This window comes from Chaetura pelagica, unplaced genomic scaffold, assembly GCF_000747805.2.
Source record: "Chaetura pelagica isolate M959 unplaced genomic scaffold, ChaPel_1.0 scaffold296, whole genome shotgun sequence".
Classification (NCBI taxonomy): domain Eukaryota; kingdom Metazoa; phylum Chordata; class Aves; order Apodiformes; family Apodidae; genus Chaetura; species Chaetura pelagica.
In genome coordinates this window covers 574,737-599,066 of record NW_009953648.1, presented here as the reverse complement: position 1 = coordinate 599,066, position 24,330 = coordinate 574,737, and the positions used below count along the sequence as shown (strand labels likewise).

The 24,330-nt window shown below is 41.8% G+C and overlaps 2 protein-coding genes across 5 annotated transcripts in view; one reads left to right on the top strand and one right to left on the bottom strand.

Annotated features, from left to right (window-relative positions):
• The window catches only part of CTNNA1 (catenin (cadherin-associated protein), alpha 1, 102kDa), a 103,115-nt gene that overhangs the window by 32,022 nt on the left and 46,763 nt on the right, over positions 1–24,330 (top strand). For 2 of the 4 annotated variants that reach the window (XM_009999949.1, XM_009999950.1), the window contains exons 7-8: positions 22,237–22,317; positions 23,126–23,278. In XM_009999949.1, the coding sequence (XP_009998251.1) occupies positions 22,237–22,317; positions 23,126–23,278 (234 nt within the window). Of the gene's footprint in view, positions 1–1,949; positions 1,971–3,040; positions 3,063–12,548; positions 12,555–17,493; positions 17,507–22,236; positions 22,318–23,125; positions 23,279–24,330 lie in introns of all 4 variants that reach the window. The other 2 variants (XM_009999948.1, XM_009999947.1) reach the window with 2 other exon arrangements.
• LRRTM2 (leucine rich repeat transmembrane neuronal 2) lies at positions 11,934–14,315 on the bottom strand. Its single transcript, XM_009999946.1, has 2 exons — positions 13,894–14,315; positions 11,934–13,555 (listed from the first exon to the last, which is right to left on the bottom strand). Exons 1-2 carry the CDS (start codon positions 13,895–13,897, stop codon positions 12,009–12,011), a joined length of 1,551 nt encoding a protein of 516 aa, XP_009998248.1. The 5' UTR covers positions 13,898–14,315; the 3' UTR covers positions 11,934–12,008.

Here is a 24,330-nt window from a genome sequence, read left to right as displayed (position 1 = left end):
CATCGATAGCACTAGGCAGTAATTGTAAAGGTTTGATTTCACCATTGCTTGAAAGAGGACTTGCACAGTTACTGTTGCCTGTGAAGGTATTTGAATGAAATTAATCATTATCCCTGGGGCTGGAACACAAGGAGTGTGTGGGTGCATGGACGGATATACAGGTTACTAACTGGGTTCCTGCATGGGCTGGGGATGAAATTAATCGCTTCATCTTGTCTGGATCTGATTGTCCTTAAGATGTGAACTGCTTACAAACAGGCTGAGGGAGGTGGGGTTGTTCAGCTTGAAGAGAAGGGACCTTACAGACACCTTCCAATACCTGAAAGGTGCCTATAAGAAGGCTGGGGAAGAGCTGTTCATTAGGGCATGTAATGGTAGGACAAGGGGTGATGTTTTTAAGTTAGCGTGATTTTTGGTTGGACATAAATTCTTTAATGTGAGGGTGATGGATCACTGAAACAGGTTGCTTAGAGAGGTGGTGGGGGCCCATCCCTGGAGACATTCAAAATCAGGCTTGATGGGGCTCTGAGCAATCTGTTCTAGTGTGAGATGTCCCTGCTTACTGCAGTGGGTTTGGACTAAATGATCCTTAGAGGTTCCTTCCAACCCAACAAGTTCTGTGATTCTAAACCAACCCCAGCATCTGCTGACCAGACCCAGCATTTTCTGCTGCTTCCAGCATTACCCTGAAGAGGGAATTCTGGAGCAAGTTGAAGGGATTAGGGCTTTTGCGTGGAACAGTCCTGAAGATTTTGGTCAGCTGTCATTAAAGCTAAAAGACATAAAGGAGTTTGAAAGAGGACTAACCTGTATGTTCTCCTGATTTTCCTTTGTTAGGGATGAGTCTACAAGAGTGAAGTTGCAAATTATTGCTCTTGTACGAGGAAGTAAGACTTCTGGAGGTTCTCTTTTTATGTATTAAGAGACTGGAAATATGTTCCTAATTTGAAATCTGTGTTTCAAAGGCAGTGGAATGCTTTTGATAACATACTGGTGAAATAGGCATTTCCTGGTGGTAACTGCATTATATAAAACCCCCCCAAAAAACCAAATCAAAAACATTTGTCAAAATAGAAATCAAGCTGTTTAATGGCCTTGGTAGAAGCTGTTTTAATAATCACAAACTAGTCCTCTTTTCTGCTCAGAATGGATGTGGGTTTTTTCTTTTCCTGACTCAGATCACTGAAACCAGTTCTTGTTCCTTATCATAGTTTACCTTGTGTCTCTGAGCAGTCTGTGTCAAGGAGGTGGACTTGTCATGTTGTCCTAATCCTGCCAGTAGTCCAAAATATTTCTCTTGCATAAGCATAGGTGGGAAACAATATATAATAATTGCTAAAAAGCCCCACAGGATAAAAGTATTATTTTTAGCTTGGTTTACCCATTTAAATTGGTTCATGGCAACTGAGACTAGCTGGAGGCTTAGGCACCAGGAAATACCCAAAGTGCAAGGCAGATTTCCTACAGCTGGTACTGGGGTAAAAGCTCAGAAAAATCTAGTTGTAAAGTAGTAGGTACAAAATTTCAACAGACATGTGGTAGGGTAAGATGATATGGTGAGACTTGATGTACTTTTATGAAGATAACATTATTTATTGGTTAACATAAGAGCAGAGGAGTCTGGTACTAAGCTGTTATAACCTTGTAAGTATCTTTTTGCAGAACTTTTAGAAATTTTTCTGCCCTCCACAGGTAGATTTCCCTGTAAGTGGGAGTTTTTTGAGATTTAATTTTTATTAGTGCTTTCAGTTAGTACCCCAGGGTCACTGGTTGCATATAGTTAATGTACATTTCATGTTTCAGGTGAATTTTCAGTGTCACACCTGTTTTTATTATTTTTTGTATTTGTAATGTAACAAAAGTTTTGGAAGAATGGAGTGCTTGGATTGTTTTGTTATTTACATAACATCTCTTTTGGAGTGGTGTCCTTGAATTTTCATGGTTCCCAGTGGATATCTGAGAGTCCCCAAGTACAGACTAAATCTTGTTCTTGACTCTTAGAGCACAGGTTGAAGTCAGAGAAGTTGCAGCAAATAATGTGCTGCAACGTTGCTGCCTTTGCCTGAACAACCGAAACTGTTTTTAAAGCAGATGATCACTTAGTAATTTGCCTGATGAAGATTACTGTTTTTCAATAAATGGACAGTAAAAGTAGATGCTGGGAAGTCCCTATCTTGATGATACAGCTTTACTGTGGTATATTCAAATGATCAAGTGCGCACTAAGAAGAAGAAAGCAGGCTGCAGTCTAGTAGTGTCAGCTCATTTGAATGTAGTATAAAACTTTTTCATGTGTCTCTGGACACTCTCACTGGCATGCTTTGTCAAGTTAATTGTTGTCCACAGACAGTTGTAGATATGAAGGGGTAATATCCCTGAAATTTATCTCCATGGTGCACTGGAGTAGTTTCCCACTTTGTCAGTGCTTTCACTTGTCTGTCATGTTTTACGGCGCAGTCAGACAGCTGTTAGTCACGGGAAAGTCCTGGAGGAGTCTTGAGCTGCGGTAGAGGGGAGTGCTGACCACTTCCACCTTAGATCTTTGTGTCATGTTTCTGGTTTTGTGCTTTTTGCACAATAACCTGGCTGGGTATCAGGTGGGGTTTGCTGTCCCGGTCTCTGCTGGTAAGGAGACACCTCTGCAGCAAGAGCTTTGAATTCATTCTGTAAACACTTCTCTCATTTGGAACAAAGTGGAGGTTTTCTCTAAGTTTCAGCTTTGTCAACAAATACCTACCTGGCTGACAAATCCAGCTCTTGGAGTGGAGGAGGCACTGCAACTTGTTCAGTAGTTCTCAGTTCTGAAGGTGTATTAAAGCTGCACTTGTGGTCTGTAAATATCTGACATGCATTAGTCCTCATTGTTACAGCATGTTACACAGTGAACTGTGTGAGTGTTCAATTATTTTAACTATGGGCAGCATATGTTCCTCACCCAAAGGACTTTGCTGGTCTAGATACTTGCTCTCCACTCACAGGCAGAGAGTAAAACTCATGATACAAGGGACATTGATCATGCCACTTTGTAGTGTCAGTAAAAGTTAACTGTCACTATGGACTCTGGTGACTTGTGAAACATATCCTAGTTTTGCTTTGCTCAAGGAGCACTGTGACATATTAGAGATTTAGTACCTGCCAAAGCTTACTGTATTTTTCTCTGTAGTTCAGTGTAATCAAATGTCTAATCTTAGCCTTTTTTTGAAGTTCCAGGTGTCTTAGGGCTGGATGCTAGTTGCAGGCAAAAGGCATCTGTCGTGTAGTCAAAGCTCTCTTACTTCCAAGTTCCACAGCTGCTGTGGTGCTAATAGATGTCCCAGAGCTAAACCAGCCATCCATAGAGAAGAATATAAACTAGAGATGCTTTTTTTTCTTCCTCCCTGCCCTATGGCTGTTAAATTCTTGAAGTTCTGAACCTTAAAGATATCCACTTGGTACCTATAGAGCTCCCAGCTGTCATTAGGACTTACCAGGCTTGGCTGCCAGTGCTCTGGCTCTGCCTTGCACGGTCTGCTGCTCCCCTGAGCCTGGTGTCTATCCTACCTGGAAGCAGCAATGCAGTTGTTTCCATCCTCAGAACTATCTGGAAAGACTGAGGAGGGATTCCTTAGCCTTTAAATTATTCAACCAGCATTTCAAGCATGGAGTTAATCCCATCTCTCTGTAGGCCTTGGCACAACAGCTGTTGCTGTTCGCTTGGGGAAGGCATGCTCCAGGGCTAGACTCCATCAATAAGTAGTTCCAGGTCTTTACTGAAGCATGTTGTCTTATCCTGAGGACAACAGAGATGATGTTTTAATATTTCTTTCTCTTTAAATGAAAGGTGTGTGATTAGACCTGGGGGCTTGCAGAATGGCCTGCTGTGTGTTTTTTTCAACTCTGTTCTTAGTTTGTTCCTGACTTGCATCCTTTGATAGGTGTGTGCTGAGGGTTTTCACTGTTTCACTGCCTTCTGGGTCAGGTGAGTCACCTTGGGTAGCTAAAATTTGCCTTACTCAAAGTAGAGCTTGTTAATAAAGCTGCTGAAAGTGTCTGCAGTGCAGGGCAATGCATATGTATTTTCCCTTCATTAGCTGTTGTGTGGTGTCTTTACAGGTGGAAACTGGCTTGCAGCCTGTGTCTCTGTCCACTTCCCTCATTTCTCACTGCTAACAGCTTGTGTCATTGTTAGCTTTACTAAGAGCTCTGTAAATTTTACAGTTTTTATTTCTCTGAAAGATAAAAAAACTTAAGGTGATATCAGGGTTGAAGCAATCTATTGGATGGCAGAAATTGATAGCTAACAGCACATGGCTTTTGAGGCAGAGGATATGTGATGGATTATTTAGGAGTTAGTTAAAGGGAAGAGAGCAAATGCATCCCAATAAGATCACTGGCTGTAGGGTTGAGCTGAGTTCTGCATTAACACCTTTTTAAAGCATGTGGGTAAAACTACTTTTTGTAACAAGCTTTTCTGCAGAATTTTGTACATTTCATCAAAGATATTCACAGAATTTCTATAGCCATACAGTTGAGAAGTATCTTGGAAGGACCTTTCTACTTGAAATGCATTTCCTGTATCTAGTGCTGTCTTAAATCTCATGCAGTCTTGCAAAACCCATTCTACCTATTAAATATGCAGTATAGCTGTTCTGTTTGGTAGAAGATTGTATGTTTAAACAGCAGAAGTCCTCATTGCTCCTGTATTTTAAGATTAAAAATTCAGCTGCAACACTGCTTTCAGATTCAGAGCCATTAGAAAGGATTTTCCAGATTTATTCTCCTGATTATAATACAGAAAATTAATTACTTCTGACTGTAAAGAACTATGGCCCATTCATTATTTAAGAACCTTCTTGATGGATGGACCTTTTCCACTTACTTCAAGACTTCTCACGAAATAAGGCTGCTTTTTTAAACTAGCATAAAATATGAGGAACCTATATCAAACAGTGGATGCAGCATTGTTCTTCAGGGGCAAGGATTGGTGGAAAAGGAAAACAGCACTTTTTCTGTGTCTAGTTTGCTTGAGTATTGGACATACAAGTAGTAGAGTCTGCTGGGAGACAGCAGCAGTAAGTTTCTTGAACAGCTTTTAAATTATTTTTTTTTGTTTTAAAGGAAGACTTAACTACTTTTCTTAAAATGTCCTGGTAGAAGAGAGTAGCACTTCAGTTTTGCCTCTCTGTTGGAGGTGTTTGTGGGGGAGAAGATCTTGTATTGAACTCAAGATCCCCTCTGTTTCTTATGCTGCCAGTTCAGAAGGTCTCAAATTATTTTTGTGTATATTTTAAGTCTTTGGTCTTGTCATTTTAGCAAACTAAGAAAGAAGAAAAAGTCACATTTCTTAGACCTTGTTGATTAAAACCAGCAGAAGAAGCAAAATAATATTTTGGTTGCCTCTAAACCCAGAAACATTTACTTAGGCCAAACCTACCTGATTAGTAGCCAAACCTCTCTGGTCATTTATCACTGAAATAAACATGAAACTTTGTGAATGAGCCCATGGTAGTAATTTTTTTTGTTGTTTAAATGGGATAACTCTCAGTGCACATAGTTCCTGATGTCAACCACGACAGAGCTTTAATTAATTAAAGTACTATTGTTTTCCTAGTGTCTTAACAGTCACGAAACTGTTGATTTGGTAACAGTGATTTCTGAAATCTTTTCTCCACAAGGGCAGAGTAAAGGGCAGTAAATAGCACCATCAGGGCTTTCTGATGGATGAGCACTGAGTCCTGGCCCTTGGCCTCTGCACTCACTGGAGGAGGGATCCAGTGCTTTCCCACATGTACTGCAATTTTCACTTCATTTGTGCAGTTCTCCCCAGTCAGGTTATTAAATCTCAGGTTTTTTTGCAGTTGTCTTAACACAACCTACATTTAAAAGTAAGTTGCTAGTGATGTTGACATTTCCTTGTTATTAATTGGATTTCAAGGTTTTGCATGGTATTTTCAGAATACTGTTTTTTTCCAAAGTACCTTACCTCTGCTTGTGACAACTAGTTTTGCATTTGAGATGCTTTTTATATCAAAATTAGTCTCTTTGACAGTTTCAAGAAAATAGATTTATCATGTGCTGCTTTGAGGCATTAGAAGGATTTGAGGAGCAGTTAGCCAACTGACATTTAAAACCCTTGAGAAATTGTTCTAGCCAAACCTTTTGCAAAAAACAAGTAAATGCAGCTATGGATTAGTTACTCAACTGATTTTAGCTGGCAGTTTGGTGCATGTAATCATCTTGGAACATCCTGAAACTGGTTCTTTGTTCAGCTCTTGTATGAAGGCTTTTGGGCTGTGTCTGTGAACTTGTCACAGTTCTCTAAATGAGAAATCTTTCTCATGCTGTTGAAGCACCATGATTTTGAACATGTTATGTTCCTTGCAGTAGCCCTTAGAAAGAACATTTTGTATCTCTGACACTTTCTCGATGGCTGCAATTCAAAGCTGAAGTTACGTCTTGCTAGTTTGACATCTCAAAATTACACGGAGTGTTTGTCCTCGCTAAATTCTTGGCAAGATGGTTCTCTTGGAAAAGCCACACTCCTGGCTGGCACAGCAACCAATGGTTGGTCTACCAGGAGACTCAAGGGGAGCAGCTGGGGACAGAGGCAGTCTTGGAGCCCTGCAGGCAGCCACTGCCAGGTCTTGCTGGAGAGGACACTACTGCCTCTGCTGTTTCTGATACAGGTATTCAATCTCAAGAGCCAGGAGTTCAGCTTGGGTTTGGTTTTCACACTCTCACCTTGCTTATACCAACAATTTTTGCTAGTCAAGAGACATCTTGTTTGGGAAGAAGCTGTGCAGGCCAGCTCATCTATTGCAGTAAAACAGGAGGTGCAGTATGATTATGGCAAATGAACTGACCCAAACCTGGCTTGTCTGCTTTGGGTAGTGGTTATAGACTGGTCTTTATGTATTGTGAGGAATGAGCTTTTGACACCTATGTTTGAAAAGGGAGGGAGGAAGAAAGAGGCAAATTCAGTTTTACAGTATACACAATTTTAATAACAAAATTTTTCTGTACACTGCACTTTGTTTTACTCCATTACTTACACCCCCTCCTGCCAGAAGTTGGCTCTTCAGACAGAATTTAGATACAATGGTTCTAGGACTTTTTTTGAATCTGTGGTTGCAAAGCTAATAGAATAGTTCACTTACTATTGTCTTCATTAGCACAAAGAAAAATGGTGTGTGTTTTGCTTTTGCTTTTTTTTACAGTGGAGTGGTTAAAGGATGTAGCCTGTCATTGCTTACCCCAAAGAGGCACAAGCTGCATGATATTTTGCCCTTAGAGAAAGTTTTGCCCCATCTGAGGCTTGATGACATCCGTCAAAGCTTCTGTCACCTTTTCCTAGATACCACTCAAAAGGTTTTTGTGCAAGATGTGAAATCCTGGATTTCCAGCTGATTCTGAATGGTCTTTAAGCATCCTACTAATGTGATGGCTTAAAAAGCAAAGCCTGGCTTTTTTAGCATATGGGACTTCTCAATGGAGGAAGGTGTAGAGGGGGAGGAGCTGCTGCTGCTGTGCAACTGTTCCTTTTTTTGGAGGAAGGAGAAATACTACAATATTCCTCTCTGAACTTTTAATTTTTATGGAAAACTTCATAAGAAAAATGGAATTTGGTTTCTGGGTAGATTTCATAGCTCTGAACAGATGGGTTTTGATGGCTACACAGATCAGAAAATTAAATCATGTTTATTTTCATTAAACTAGTAGGGAAATTAACTTAAACACATTTTAAAAAGTGTGTAGTGCAGATTGCTGTTTTAAAGCCACTGGGTATTTCTGATGTTACATGTTGACTATAGGCCACTGTCTTGTAAGAGGAGTAATAGGACATAAGCTAAGATGCTTAGATTTGCATGCAGGGTAGGCTTATCACTGAGAAAATCAGATCATTTCTGCTTGGGGGAAAAGCAAACAAAACCAAACATTGATAGAGCAGCATTAATTATGTTTCTATGATAGGAGATGGAAGCCCTGTGCAGAGGAACACTTCAGCTGGCGACTAAATGCTAACCTATTTTACTCCTTATCAAGTCATTTTTAGTTGTGTGCATTTAAACGATGATCTAATGCAGAGTGACTAATGAGAGGGGAGCTGAAAGTATTAATTCAGACCTGTTCTAGGATGATGACTCAAAAACTGAACTTGTGCTGCTAGGTTTGCTTTTCACTAATGTGAGGGTGAGAAGGAGGAGAAGCTGGCTGGAGGTCAGTGGGGCTGGAGGAGATCTTTGGATGGGGCAATGATCACGAGCAGTAGAAGAAATTTTCATTTCTAAAGGGCCCTGAACACACTCATGAGGCTGTGCCTAGAGGTGGTGAAACACCTGTAGTGCCCTTTAGTGCCTGTAGAAACTGAAGCTGTGCAGCAGAGATGATATTTCGGGAGAGCAAGCAAGCAACCTCTCATCATCAGCCACTGCTCATACTGAAATACAATGAATTTGAAGTAAATCATCATGGTTCTTGTTTCATAAACAAAATAAATCAGGGACTGCTGAGTAATGCAGTTATTACGATACCCTCCTTGCCTGGAAGAGTCACAAGCAATTGAGAATGGAAGACTAACTTTTTTTAAGAACAAAAAAAACCAGAACAAAGCCTGAAAAATTAACGGCCTGTGGTCGTGTCCTTGTGTAGAGCAATGGCTTTGCCTGCCGTTTGCTGTCCTTCCTTAGGGAATTTAAGTTGACTTCACTGCTAGTGTATGACATTCTGCAAGTTTTATGATCCCTGTTATCCTAAATGTAATGTTTGTGGAATTGCTTTGCTTACGCCTGGAACCTGGCAACAAGTGGCTTTGGAAATGGCAGACATTAAACCACAGCATTTGGGAGATTGGCTGTGTATTAGTGTGTAGTACAGAGAGTCAAAGTAAAATGAAACAGTGCTAGGCTGTGTCTGCTGGTCTGCTTGGCTGTCTGTGAGCTAAGGCAGCACTGCAGGACCAGTGGAAACTGGGGATGCTGGTGGGGTAGAGAAGTTGGGTGCCTGGCCGTGTTTGCTTGGAGAGTCACTGGAACACTGCTTTAATGCTTGGAAAATGTGTATCAGTGGCTGGGGTGGAGAAGAGGATTAAATCCAGCATTGCTGGAGCATCTCTTGACTGTTCTTGGGTATAATTGGAAGCTAATAAAGATGGAGTGGGTTTCTGTGCAGAGCTGAGGTGTTGGGAAAGCACCTCCTTGGGAGGAGCCTCAGTGCTTCAGTCAAGCAGCCACTTCTTGTTCCTGTGTGGAAGACTGACATGGTACCTTTTTGTTATCGTTTGACTCAGGTTCGACAACAATTGGCTTCATCCTGGCTCAAACCAGGACACTTTTGAACTGTCTTAGAGCAAGGATTTCTGCTGTGTGTGGAGCAGAGAGGTGGAATTCCTTGTTGTTAATGCAGCTGAGGACACCAGAGTTCAGTATTGACATCTTATGGTGGATGATAGTGTAGCAAGATTATTTGGCTGCCAGTATAATTAATGAGCTCAGTTATAACTTGTCGCTGCTGGCACCCTACAGCTGTATGTGAATATCATTCCCCAAAGTGTCTGCTTTCTGGTTCCCAGTGGTGCAGACCATGGTGTTGGTTAACACAAAGTTAACTTGGAGAGGTGCACAGGTAGAGGCAGGTTGGTGCTGAGAGGGGGATGCACGCTCAGAGCAAAAGCCAGGGCATCAGGGAAGAGCTGTGAGCACTTACTCATAGCAAGGAATGAAGCGAGTCTTTCCACAAGCAGCTTAAATACCCTTGGATATCAATACATCTTTGTATTTATCATCTTAGGTCTGGCCTGGCTCGATTTACTTAAATACAGAATATTTGCTCTTTGTCCACCTGCCCCGCAGGATTTGTTGTATTAAGTTAAAAGCAGTAGTTGATTCCCTAGAATAGGTGTAAATTGACTTGTTGGAGTGTAAATGGTTATGAGGGTTCAGAGGGATTTCTCTTGAAAACCATGAGGCTTCACTGAATCTCTTCCATTAAAGTAATCATGGAAAGTAAACAAAATATTTGTTTTGTAATAAGGGCACTGTATGTAAAAGGAAAATTATGTGAATTAATATCTTCAAAACCAGTAACTGAAAAATCTTTATGTAAAATCTTAACAGAAGTCACACTTATCTTACTGTAATTGCCTTGGACAAATTCATTTCACAATAAAACATCAAACTGTTGTATAATTGCACCCTAAATACCTCACTAATTGGTAATACAGATAGAGAAAAGCAGAGTGAAATAGCAGACAGATTTTTATGCAGTGATTTTTTTTTCTGTTTAAAAACTTTGCGGAATAGTTTAGTACAACACAATTAGCATACTGTAATTACTGTTTTCTTCAAGGTATGGCAACACTGTGAGGAGTTTTTTCTTTCTTGGTGTGTGCTGGTAGTTGTTTAACACTGCAGCAATTGGACACAACACATCTTTTTAATTATACATACATGTATCTATATATATATATAAAAATTCCATCCCTTGGGTTCTTTTAGCTTTGGTTAGAATGTTTACAATATTTGAGCAGTTGACTTAAAAAATCATGTAATCCTTTGCAGACCACCCCCCACCCCTGCCCCCTTGGCATCCAAGTACCAGCATTGCTGCATAGATCTGCAAATATTTACATATCAATTCATAATATAGTATAATAGCAATATGGTACTTCTGGCTAAAGAAAGCAAATTACTCCTTAAGAATGAAGTGTGTGTGTATATATATTTATATATGATTTTTTAAAAGACATAGTAGTTTAGATTCTGTCCCGTATCAAGTAAGAAATGAAACATTTTTCAGTGAACTATTCTAAAAACTAGTTATATTATCCTAACTTATTAGAAGGTATGTAATTATTGATTTTTTTAACTGGTAATTACCTTTAATTTTGAAACAGGAGGGCAAGTGAGCATTTATATCACAGGGACTAATTCTGTCTCCAGAGAAACCAGTGGAGTTAGAGCATGAAAATAGCTTCCAGGCAAGAGGAAGCCTCAGCTGGGAGGCTAGCGGGGGGACAAAGAGAGGCTTCTTCCTTCCCTCCATCTTCTTAACCTCACAGTTGATATTTACTTTTAATTAAGAAATACTTGCATTAAGGGTATTTACACATGAAAAGACGTTGACGCGTCGTTTATTCATAGTGGCGAGTAATTAGCCTGAATTGGTGAAAAGCATCAAGTCAAACCAGAGAGCTGATAAGAATTTAATGTACTTCATATTTAGAATCGATCCCGTTGTAATGAGCCTTCCTAACGAAGCTGTGCTGCCTGCTTTGTAAGTGCCTGGAGAGTCGTCCTGCTAATTAGTGACCATCCTGCTAATTTGTGATGGTGTGAACTGCTCCTTTCCGTGTCTGTCCTGAGCTTTAGCAAAGGTCCGTTTAAACAAGACAGACTGTGAATGCAGATGGGAAACCTGTATTTAAGAGAGATTCACTGGCCCCCGATGCACTTAAATCCCCACCTGGACCTTTGTTGCCTTTTCGTTTTGTTTTGTTTCCCCTCCCCTTTTTTACTGGAGTGAAATTATGAGAGGAGGAAGATCTTCCTCCACGGCTGCCTTTGAGTGAACGGAGCCAGCTGGAGTGTTTGGGATCCTACAGCTGCAGTGGAACAAACGGAGTGTATGTCCCCCTTGCAGATATCTGTACAGATATCCTCTATCCTTCCCCTTGGACTGTTTTCCTTAGAAAAAGTAGGATGTGGAGACTTGGGTATAAATATTTACACACAGTCATATAATTACGTAACATGAAACATTTTACATAGTTTGAGGTGAGCGTTTTTTAGACTTTTAGACGTTAGGAGTGCAAGTTTAATGTCATCATTGCTTTTTTAACACTGAAAATATTATGGATTTATTTTTTTAAAAAAACTTAAAAATACTGCACCACTCCATTAACAAAGTTTCCATTAAGTAGCTTGGAAAATTAGGCTTTATGTCAACATTTGTAAAAATTAGAATCTGGTGTAGGTTCCTTACAATTTTAAAATAGGTTACTTATCTGATTTAATTTGGGATGGCATGTAGGTATTATACTTCACATTCTTTATAGGGCAGCTGCTGGCACTTGCACTGTCCGTAGCCATTAATGATGATGAAGGGTCCTTCATGGGTGGGTTCATATTCATTATAGGGTCCTTGGTCTGACATATTTGCCATATGCAGCCTTGTTTGGGATCGGAGCTGCCTGTGGTTTTGAATCATTGAGCACTGCCTAATTCTTCTTAGCGTGGGAGGGCAGCACTTCCTGGAGATGAACACTATAAAAATGATAAAAAAGAAAGAAAACAATAAAGCCATTGTTCCTGTAATTACCCTCTGAGTGAAGATGGCATTGTTTGGCTCAGGGAAAGGTTCTTCGGTGGTAACAACCATGCCTGCCGTAGTTGGAATCTCTTTGTCTCCCATATGGAAATGAGAAGAGCTTGTTCTTTTTGTGTACTCGGTGGTCGGAGCTGGGAATGTCGTAGCCACGGGCGTAACAACAGTTGATAAATTCCAGCAAAGCTGAAAACCATACACTGCATCCAGAATATCCTCTCCCTGGGTGTGGTCGGGGCTGTGGCAGAGGATGGAGTGCTCCCACCGACCTTGGAAGCCACTCAACCATGTGGCCAAAGCGCAGATCTTTGGGTTGCATTCCCACAGATTGCCGGAGAGGCCCACGGTGGTGAGGGTTGTCAGCGAACTTAGGATCTTGGAATCCAGAGTGGTCAGCTTGTTGTTATCCATTAGGAGGGTTTTAAGGTTAGGCATAGTTTCAAAGACTGTTAGGTCGATGGCTTTGATCTCGTTTCCAGTCAAATCTAGCTTTTCTAAGGTGCCCCAGGTCCATTCCATCCCACATGTCAAGTTGCTAATTTTGTTCCACTGCAAGAAGAGCGTGTGGAGGCTGCTCAGCCGGAGGAAGTGAGCAAAATTAATCTTTGTCAGCTGGTTGTACTCTAGGTGAAGCTCCCTCAGCTTGATTAATCCTGCAAATCCGTTGCGAGCCAAACTTCGCAAGCGGTTTGTGCTCAAATCCAGGAACTCCAGGCTACGACAGTCCCAGAACAAGCGGACCGGGATGGTCCGCAGGGAGTTGGAACGTAACTGCAAGGTCTGTAGCTTGCGAAGACCGTAGAAGAGCTCGGGGTGCAGAGAGGATAACTGATTAAAAGAGAGGTCCAAATTCTGCAGGTTAAGCAGCTGGCTAAAAGTTGTGTTTGGCAAATGAAAGATTTTGTTGGAACTTAAGACTAATTCCTTAAGTTTATACAGTCCTTGAAAAGAATCTTCTCTGACTGTTGCAATTTGATTATGATCTAAGTGAAGCCAAGTAAGTTGACTGAAGCTTGCAAATTGATCCCTTTCAAGTTCAGAAATATAATTGTGCCTCAGTGACAAACCTAGCGAGCCCTTTTCAGTGGTGTTTGGCACTGAGTGAAACCCCTGAGAGTCACAGTAAAAGAGCAGCTTCTCACAGCGACATTTTGGTGGACAAGCCATGCCCAAGGCAGGCAGCATTTTTAAAACCATACTCATTGCATATAGTGCTGCCAGCATACGAGCCCCTAATGGCCACTTGAAATGTAAGCCTGCAGAATATAATTTAGGAAAACAACAAGATAAGATAGCCTTATCAGTATACTTTGAACATCACCACGGAAGATTTCACTGCAGATAACATTGCCATGCATTTCTGACAAGCTAATTCTAAATGCAAGAAACAACTTACTATGAAACACAGAATACTTGGGTATTACACTTAGGATGAGTCTTTATCTCTTATTACGGGGCATTTACAGTGTCAGAATCAGAAAACATTTTTTTTTCATAAGGTTCAGTGCAGAAAAATATGCTTTAGCACCTAACTGCTCCTTAAAGCACAGCCAGTCATTCATTATACAAGGTATATAGAAAGGCAGGAACTTACCCATTCTTTTGAGCACATTGGAGGTTGCATTCAGTCGTAGTTTTAGACTCAACGCCGTGAGTCTGTAAAAGGCTCTAATGTAAGATAGCCTTTGAATAATTTACTGGGCTTAGTGTCCTTTGATATCAGTGCAAAATTGAATCCACGATGCTCTCTTGGAATATTCCTTTTGAAATCACGGGATTGATCTCCTCTGACAGGTCTGGAATTTTAAAATCAATGCTTAAAGAAGTTTTCATCCTCTGTGGCTGCTCAGCTGGTTAATTGAAGCTCACATTTTCTTTTTCCGCAGCTGTGGCTTCCTTTAGTCCTAACTTGTTGATGGCAGATGGGTGGCTTATTGCTGAGAGAAGCTCCTGTAGTAGCATGAGTGCATTTACTGAAAAGCTTTTCAGGGAAGCAGTACAAGAATGGATTTGCTTATGTGCTGCGACCACACAGGGCTGTGTATAGGCTGACGTCACCGGGTGACGTTCCTTTTGTTTGGGTTTTCCAGAAGCTTTGCTGTTTTAAAGCATTGTGGTGCATACTGTGATCGTGTTAAAGACCACTGATAGAGGAGGGGGGAAAATCCAAGGCAGGAGTCCTTCTTCGTCCCTGCGATAGAAGGACCAGGAGAGACTTGCACCACCCCATTCCCCCCTTCTACATCTGTGCTGGCTGTATTCAGCTGGCATTAGAAGCAGTGCAGAGCTGCGGTTGGAAGTGCCTCAGTGCTGGCTGCTGCCTGTTTTCCCTTAAATAACGCTGCAGAAAAGGAACTTTGAGATGCAGAGTATGCACAGTTTGAACAGAGGATGCTGGTTAGCGCTGCTTTTTGCAGAAGTGAGAGGAATTTGGCAGCTTAAAGCTACACCTAACAACTGCGTGCGACTGGTCCCTGCAATAGTGGTAAGGGGAGAGGACAGTCGTTGAGATGAGGAGGGTGTGTTGGAAAGTACAGCACACAGCGCGGGAGCAAAGGACAGGGCCAAGTGTTTCAGGTGATGAGAAATTTCTGGAAGAAGCAGAGCTTGTGTTAGGGCACAGGAAGAATTTAATTGGAATCCAGCTTGACAGCATGCAGTTATGAAACTAGAGGATCTGCTCCCCCTCCCCCCCCAGATGGTGGCTTATGTATTTGCTTTTTCCTGGGGACTGGAGTGCGAGAGAGGAGACCGTGAGGTTGGCATTTGCCGTTGGTGCTCAAAGCCGTTGGAGGGTTTCCTTGTGGAGGCCAGGTACATTCTGGTGTCATATGCCACCTGTGAAAGGGAGGGCAGTATTTTCATTAGCAGGTTGATGAACATTATGCTGAGTGTTTCAGAGTAGCAAAAATGTCTGTTTGCAGAAACAGGGGCCCTGCAAAACTGTTGGTGCCATCGCAGTTGAGCCAGTCTCTGGACAGAGCACACATGGCGTGGAGGAGGCAAATGCTGTCATGGCTACTTGTTTTAAAAGTTCATCGCCCTTTCAGCTGGAGCAAATTGTGCTGCTGAAAGGTACATGAACAGACTTGATTTGAATTTTTTTTAGGATTTTGGAAATATTGTATGCATGTAGGGGAAAGCCTTCAGAGCAGCTGCTCTGGCTTTGAGTTGCTGTGGATGAGGAAGGGAGGCATTAGTTTCCTGCTCCAAACAACTTAAGTAGGCTTTTTTATTTTCACTTGAGATATAAAGCAATAATGTAGTACAAGACACTAGAAAATGTTTGCTCTGTAGTGGCAAGGTATCACAACCTCAAGATGTTGGGTGATCTGAGAATACCAAACTCCATCCTGATGGAGGAAGATGATTTAATTGTTTCAAAAGAAGATATTCTTTCAAAATGGCCATTTACCTCTCTTCTTAAGCTTCGATCCCATAGGGGTACTTAGTTTAAATAAGAATAGCTGTTTTCTGCCTGCTTCTTCCTATGCTGTCCTATAGTGTAATTGTAATACTAACTGCAGTAGTTCCTTTCTGTGGTGGGCTGTCCATCCAGAGCAGGCTGAAGGGAAGAGCTAAGTGGAAATAAAGGGATGGAGCAGGTGAGCTCTTATTTAAAAAAAAAAAAAAAAAGTAAACCCCAAACCCACCCAAAAGCAAAGCAAAAAAACTCTACCTCCAACCCATCAGGAAATGAACTGTCTTTAATGATAGTGTGTTAGGAAATGCTAGATAAACTCAAATTGCTCTGCTGTGGTAAATATTTTCACATTTGCTGTAAAGAGAAAGAAATACATGTAAAGAAATTACATAAACCTGTTTAAAGAGTTTCTTCACATTTCATGTTCACTGTAGAAGTACAGAAGCTGACACCCAGCCATAGCTGTCAGCTGCCAGCTGTCTGATGGAACCACTACACCCAAGTACCTGCCTTGTGCTTCCCATGGCAGCTCATCTGGTGCAAAGTCCTGACTTGAAGTGTTGATTTGACTGTTAATAACATTTAAATATGGTAACGTAATGTTTAAAAAAGACACGTCAAAGGGTGTAATTAATAAAAAGACAGTGGCTGTAAGGTCAAGTGTTGCTCCTCTTCTGTGCTACCTCTTTTCATTATTACCAGACGGCTGAAATTTGGTGTCTTTTGGAAACGTTTTGCTTTTTTGCATCAGTATCTGTTGGTATGTTCCTCCCACGTGAAGATTGTGTAATTTGGCACAGAGTTAAGAGTCAATGTTCAAACATGGTAAGTTGCTCTCTGTTCTTTGGCCTGGAACCAAACAAGGGCTATTTAGCACCTTGCCAGAGAGTTTCCTGTTTGGGAAACCATTAATACGAACTCTATGGGTGCTTTTCTTAGCGAAACATGTTTCTATGGGCACTTGTGAAGCAGCAGATAATGCTGAAAGTGTGTGTCTGATTCTCTGAAGTCTAGAACTCTGTGGCAATGTTCATGTTGTTCCTTGGGAGCTGCCGGGGTGTTAAGGTGCAGTAGGCTGGGAATAAACTCCAGCTGTCAACAAAGCTCACGCAATTGCGTTTCTCCGAGAGTGAAAACTCCCTTGTGTGCCGAGGAGAACCAGAGATGAGTGCCATCTGGGGACTCCTGCCAGAGCAGGCGCTCTGAGGTAATGGCACGAATCATCACCTGCAACTTGGAGATGGAAAATGGCTTGTCCGCCGCAGGAAGAGGCTTGCCAGGACCAGAGAACCCTTGTGGGAGCTTCTCTCTTACCCGTCTCCTCCAGCAGCAGAACTAGTTTTCCTGGTAGATGTAGTATTGCACCCCAAGGGTAGTCTTGTCATTTAGTTAGGCTGACATCTTGTGGAAGCCTTCCTAGTGGATTAAGAGCAATGAATAAGCTAATTTTAGTTGATGTGGAGTGGGCAGCATGAGTTTCTTGTGCTGTGGGCTTGGAGGATAGCAAGCCCTGGAGTTGTGGGCACAGCTGGGGTTGCCCTGCAGCCATGTGTGTGGCACCATGCAGAAGCTCACTCTTCTGCCTGAAGAAATGAATGTGTTAATTTGGCACATCAGGGATCATGGAAGTATTTCCTGCTCTTTTGCAAAGAGAGCCTTTGTGCTGTGTCAGTCAGGCTGTGAGGTGAAGGAGACGAGCACAGACATGTGCCTGTGACATTCCTGTGTGTGCAGTCACTTGGACACGCTACTATGGAGCTGGGTGAGCAGTGAGTCCTGTGAAGTGGACAGACAAGAAAAAGGCATGTCTAAGGTGATGCATCATCAACAGCCAGGTCCAGCTTATCAGGCTAGCTGCAGAGATCCTTCAGGCAAGGACGGTGGAAGGGATGGGACAGGGCACCATAGTTTGGGTGTTGTTGTCTTCTTGAGAGCAAAGGACACAAGTGTGCTGCAGTGTAGTGTGGTGACTGTCACCTCCCTGTCTGACAACTCTGCACCTGGCACTGGCTGCATATTTTAATTCCTCCTTGTCCCAGGATTAGTCTAAGACCCAGCCTTCCCTTTCCCTGGGTGCTGAGGGGAGTGTGGGGCCACCATGGCTGTAGCCTGACAGTGGGGAGGGACTCTTGGCATGGCAAGCTGTGCAGGAGGGCACTGCAGGCATCTATTCTGATTCCGGTTCATGCTGGACACTAGATGATGCCAGGCAGCCCCTGTGCTTTGGTGAGCTGTGGGTTCACTATGGAAGATTCCTTCCTACAACAAACCAGCATATAGTCCTGCTTCCTCAACCATCAGATCTCAGATATGAAGACACTGCTGAAATCCATGTGTTAACACTGTGCAGCTCAACCTTCCTGGTCTTGAATCAGCACTACTATATCTGGAATTTGTTTGCAGCCCTTGTATCCTGGTAATAGAGGAATATGGACAGTTATCCTTTGCAGCCATGTAATTAGGCTAGGTGTAAAGGCAAAAATGCAGCCTGTGACAAGCTGGATCCAAGCACTAAATCTCCTGCCTCCACACAAAGCAGTGCTCAGCAGTGCCATGCTGACATACAGCTTCCTGCACAGTCCTGCCCGGAGGAAGGTGTGCCAGACACTCATTTGTCACTTGTTAAATCACCATCATTAGCCACCATGCTGCCTGTTGGATGAATAGCTCAGAAGGCCATTCACAGGTTACCTGAAGCAGAAACCTCACTGCAACGCATCATTTTTAGAGCATCATTTTTTAGGTCAGTGGTGGCTCTCGGTCACGCAGTGGTGGCACACCTGGCTCACATCTGCATGCTGATTTGGGGAGAAGGGATGCTTGGCTCTGCCGGGATGGGTGTGCTGTGAGGACTCGTGCCAGGTAGAAACCAGTGTCTCCTAGTAGCTCTGTGAGCTTCTCTTAGCCCAGACTGATGATGATGATTAGCAACACAAACATGGCTTTGGGTAACTCATTGTGATACGTGTGATCCCGGTGGCTTTCAGACAGTGTTCACACACTGCCACCACCATGCCCTGTTACCTTTATAAATCACTTGGGGTTAGATTTTAATATCATTAGCTGTAGAAAAAACTTGGTTCAGTTGTTTAGGGTTTTTTTCCTTTTAATTCAGATTGCAGGCCTACAAAGGGAATGCTTTGTGACAGAGATGGTGATTCCACTTGCCTCCCTGTGTACAAATCCCCTTTCTTTGCTTCAAGCCATTAAAACACACGCTGGTGGGGATAGCTGTGTGAGCTGGAACAGCAAGGATGTGACATTGACTGCTTGTATTGCTTTCCAAGCAGGGTAGCAATGATGGTGGAGATTACAGGGAGTGAGGGAAAGGAGCAATTTTTAACACCAATTCTAGCCTCTTTGATAAAGATCTGATTTAATTTAAAGTAAATTTGCACTGTGGATAAATATATTATCTGCGATACTGGTCAAAGCTGCAGTATCATACTGCAAAATGACTGACGTAGTTGTGACCCTGTTAAATCTATTATTATCTTATTGTACAACTGACTGCAGAGCTTGTGATTCCATCAGCAGAGCTTTGTGGTGAATATCTAAAAATCCTATTAGTAATCTGCAATATTCAGGCTTCACTGTTGTGAATGAGCTGGGATGTTTTGTGCTGCTGGGTCACTAGTGAGCAGAAGTTGTACTTTGGACTAGAAGCTAGGGCCATTTTTTAATAGGATAATTGGCTACTGGATGAATTATCCAGAGGTGGTAAGCTGTTGCTTGGAGCATTTAATACAGTATTTATTACTTCAGAGTGAGTAATCGCTCAAGTCTTGTTTGAGCTGGTAGTGTGGAACCAATGGGCAAAACTCATGGGGTGTGGAAGCACCTGGAATGAGTGACTGGTGTGGTCAAGGATCTTCAGTGGTTTTACATGGCCTGGAGGGCTCATGCAGCTTCAGACTCTACAGCTTGTGATGTGCTCTGGTGGCCACTGCCCCAGTAGCTGACTGTGCTTGGACCTAGCCTGGTGTAGTTGGTCCCACAGTTAATGTTTCATTTTTTTGCAAAAAAAGTCAAGAAACTTGAGATGGGCAAGAGATTCTTGTCTCTGGCCCAAGACCTTGGTTAGAATCAGCTGAGATGATAAATAACAACAAGGTTCTTCTCTAGCTGCAGACCTGCAGGTGTTCCTCATGTTCAGCCTCTTCTCCTGCCCTGCTGCACCAGCCCTGTCGAAGGAGCCAGGTTAAGAGCTGTATGCTCTGAGTTGTTAAATTACTGCAGCTACAGTAGCAGGACATCTTACGTTGCAACTTTCAGAGGGAAATTCTGGTTTTGAAGAGCTTCTGTACTAAAATTTGTGAATGCCAATGAGATGGAAATAAACTGCTTTGTTAAAATCTAATGGGTTTAGGTTATACGGCTCTTTCTGTGCTGATGCGTGGTGGAGCTTAATAGGAAGGGATCAACAGTATGAAACTGGTGCTGTTTAAGGCTCTAATGTATACATTATATGATTTTAAGGGCATTTTGCACAGGACTGGCTGTGGTCTGGTCTCATGAACTGAATGTCCATTAGTGGAAGCCATCTCGTAGTTTTCCTCTCATCTGAAAGGCAGTTGGTCCTCCAGCAGCAAGGGTGTCCTGGGCTGTAAAGTCAGGGACAGCAAAGTGGAAACAATGGGTGGACTCACTTCAAAAGTGTGCTCCTGCTTCATGTTTAAATGGTAATGTAGGGGCACCCAGGGAGAAGTAAAATGCCTTTTCTTGGACTAGCTGAATGCTTGGCTTTCTACGTAATAGATGAGCATACGTCTTAGATCGAAAGATATTCCTGGAAAAAAACACCTTCATGTTCAGGGGAGTTCCATGGGCTCAGGAAAATGGTCACATTGCAATAGGTAAAATGGCATGAAAGCATCAGAAAGCTGCAGGTTTTTGTCTCAGAGCAGGGCTTGAGTTGATGCAGTGCCAGCTGGCAGATTCCAGATTTTCAGGTGACTCGGCTGGTGCCCTCCTCGGGGTGCAGGCAGCACCAACAGGCACGCTTGGGGCTGCACTGGGGGTGAAGTGACCACGTTCAGTGCAAGCTAAACAGGGACTGTGTAGCCTGACTGCTTCTCGGTTCTCATGTCTGCCAAGCATGGCAAGGATAAAATAAATAAGTAACATTAATCTTTTATTTGGAGACTTTGGCTTTCATTTTTGAGCGTGGAGTGAAGAATGGGCCAGCGCCGTGCCTGCTGAAAGCTGTGGTGTAGTCAGAGTGAGCGCCTGGGTTTTAATTTCAAAAGGTAACTACCTTTTGTGATGAGAATTACATTACTTGATTACTTCAGGAGGTGACAAATCTTCAATAATTCATTAAACTATAATGACACTAAAACATCCTAATTCTTCTCCGCTTCCCTCCCAATTTTGTTTAATTTTTATTTCTGCTGTAGAGTGGACTCAAATGTTTCAGATTAAAGGCTGCCCATCCAGGTATTGCTAAGCAGGCTGTCATCTGGAGAATTGATAACTGGCATACTCTCACTTTAGTGCTGCTAAATGGTTTTTCTTCTCAACAGGATAATTATATTGATTGTGGCTTAGAACTTCAGAAATTGGATTGTGGTTGCATGAAGTGTGTTTCAAAACTCTAATATAAGCTATATTATATAGGAAAAAAGACTCCCAGCAAAAGCAGGCTGCCACCATTGTTCTACCTGGTGCTCCCAGTTTGATATAAATTAGGATATTTTTGACCCAACTTCTGCTTAGAAAGAGAGAAGCTGCTGCTGCTTCTTGGCCTCTTGCCCCCTTTAACAACAGGGTTAATGCAGAACTCACTGTATCCAACCTTGCTGAAATCCAGCTCTCAGTAGGTGGGCCTGGATACCTACTTGAAATGTTGGATTTCATCCCTGACAAATGCTTTCTAAAGATTTTTACCTTTAGGTTAATTGATTTTTGGGCTTTTGACTGCCTGCTGAAGAGCAGTCTTCTGTGATAGCTGGGTGTGAAGGTGTGTAAGGGTGCATGGTTGTATCAGATGCACAGCCCTTTGGACTGCTCTGTGTGGTGCTGGTGCCTGCAGGGCCAAGGCAGCGTGTGAGATGTTTGTGTGCAGACCTCTGGCCTTGGGCCATCTCGACAGCCAAGGCCAGGGAAGGTTGTGGGTTGAAGCAGGTTTGTGCTGGGCTCCATGTAGTGCCCGCCATGGGGTGGCTGACAGAGCTGGCAGAAAAGAGAAATCTAAAACTCAAGGTTGGACATAGTCTCTGGCTGATGAGGAGTGAAAAGATATCTACAATCATGAAACAAACCTTTTGTTCTGAAAGAAAGCTGAAGATGGTCAAAGACAGAATCTTAAGATGTCAGATGTTCCTGTGCTGCCCAAACTGGCCAGGAAAGGCTTTACCAGGGAGGTGCAGAATTTACTTCTAGCGTACATAATCACTTTTAAAAAAAACCACAACAAAACCAAACTGACAGTGTACTTGAAATGAATAATGCTGGTTTCACTTGGAGACCTTGAATCCCCATTTAGCTCATCATCTCTTGTCTTCCTTCCAGGCTGGACGCAAAGAAAGGAGTGATGCACTGAACTCTGCAATTGATAAAATGACCAAAAAGACCAGAGACCTGCGCAGACAGGTAATTGATGCATAAAGTTGGTACATGTTGAGATAAGTGAGAGCATTTCTGCATGTTTACCCTCTTGGAAATATGTGATCTGTTGATTTGTTTCTAGTGGGCAGTGGATTTGCCTGCTGCTGCTTTAATGAATTAAAAGCTAGGAGCTTCCAGTGCCTGGCTCATGGGGAAACATGGGGTGGAAGTGTATTCCCCTGTTAACTGGGTAATAAAGATGTTGGGTTTTAATCATCCTCCTGGCAAGAGAGATTTAAAAAAAATAAAAACCCAGCTCCTTTCTTTTTATACATTTTGAACATAATCAGGTACATTTTGTAATTCTGACAGTATTCATTTTTGAGAGCCTATTTTCTTTGAGGGCTGTATGTAACATCAATCTTTTGTCCATTTGTTTTTTTAAAGCAATAGATTTGCCTCTTCAAGTATATGTGAATATGGAACAAGTTTGCAGAAAAATGTTTTTATTCCAGTAGAAAAATAGAAGTTAAATCAGCATGTTGTTTAATCAGCTGAGGGAAAACAGCAAATTTACTCAGGCAAAACCAACATGAGCTGCTAAATCAATATTTGTGGCCAAACTGGTGACTTGCACTTATATAACACATTTTTTTATTTTTTTTTTAAAGGAGATTTAATTTAAATTGAAGCAAAAGTGTATAGGCAAGACATAGTGCAGGAAAATCTTTGGTCACACAAAGAAAAAAGGATCAATGACAAAAGTACTTAAGCTTTACATATGAATACAGTAAATGGAAAGCAGCAGTGGAACATTGCTGAAAAATAACTCATTATTTTATATTTATTTTAGCTCCGCAAAGCTGTTATGGACCACGTATCAGACTCTTTTCTGGAAACAAATGTTCCACTTTTAGTATTGATTGAAGCTGCCAAGAATGGGAATGAAAAAGAAGTTAAAGAATATGCCCAAGTTTTCCGTGAACATGCCAACAAACTGATTGAGGTAAGATGGTACAAATTAAAATGAAATAATCGCTTGTTAAATTAAGGCAGGAATAGGCAAAACACATTTTTCAATTACGTTGAAGCAAACAGCATATTCTGTAATAAATTTGCTTTTAAAATTTCATTGGAATGAATTTAAATACAGTTTAATATTTATTTAAAAATATAAGCTTATAAAAACCCAACAGTTATTGTTACATAGCCCATGTAGTTTTAAATACTGTACAATGTGAGTATATTGTGATGTTTTCTTTAGTTGATTAGCTAGTTGGAGATGGAGATATGGAGTAAGGGAGACTGGCATGATTGTCCTTTGCTTCAAGTCTGGAGGTTTTTTCTTCTCAGTAAAATACCAGTGTATATAAACAGGTCTTTTAGGTGCAAACTTTCAGAATGCAAACCTGCTTGTTTGTGTGAAGAGCAAACAACAGACAAAAAACAGTAAAAACAAAAGCGATCCCTGGCACCTTTAATAAAAACCCAAAGGCTCTCTAACTAGTGTTACTGAAGACTAAAGCTAATAAGGTGGAAAGATCAGCTTTAATGGGTCTGACCTGTCTTAACTAAAATTCATTAAAGGTCATTAGTCTTCCACTAAAGGTAATAGTCTTCCAACAAGTAGAGCCTTCACGAGAAGCAGTGCAAGTTCACACCCCTGTATGCATCTCGGTAACCTTGTTCTCTTCCAGTTGTTTTTGCATGAGGTTTTTGTTCCTGTTGATGCTAAATGGCAAGGAACAAACAACTGTAGGTATTGTTGAAGAAACATGCCACTAGGAATAGACTTCAAAAACTCCCCCTGCACACTTGAGTGTGCTGTGAGGCATCAGCTGGCTCGAGTGTTTAACCTCAGCAGCTACCAGGGAACAATCAGATACTGGTTAATGTATTTTTGCTCTCTTGGTATCACTGCATTTGATAATTGAGTCCATGTGTCTCCTGGGCTCACAGGGAATACTTTCAACACAACTTGACAGATTTAAATTACTCAAGAATAAGACTTTTATCGAACATCAGAAAAAGTAATTTCTGACTCTTGCTCAAGATATT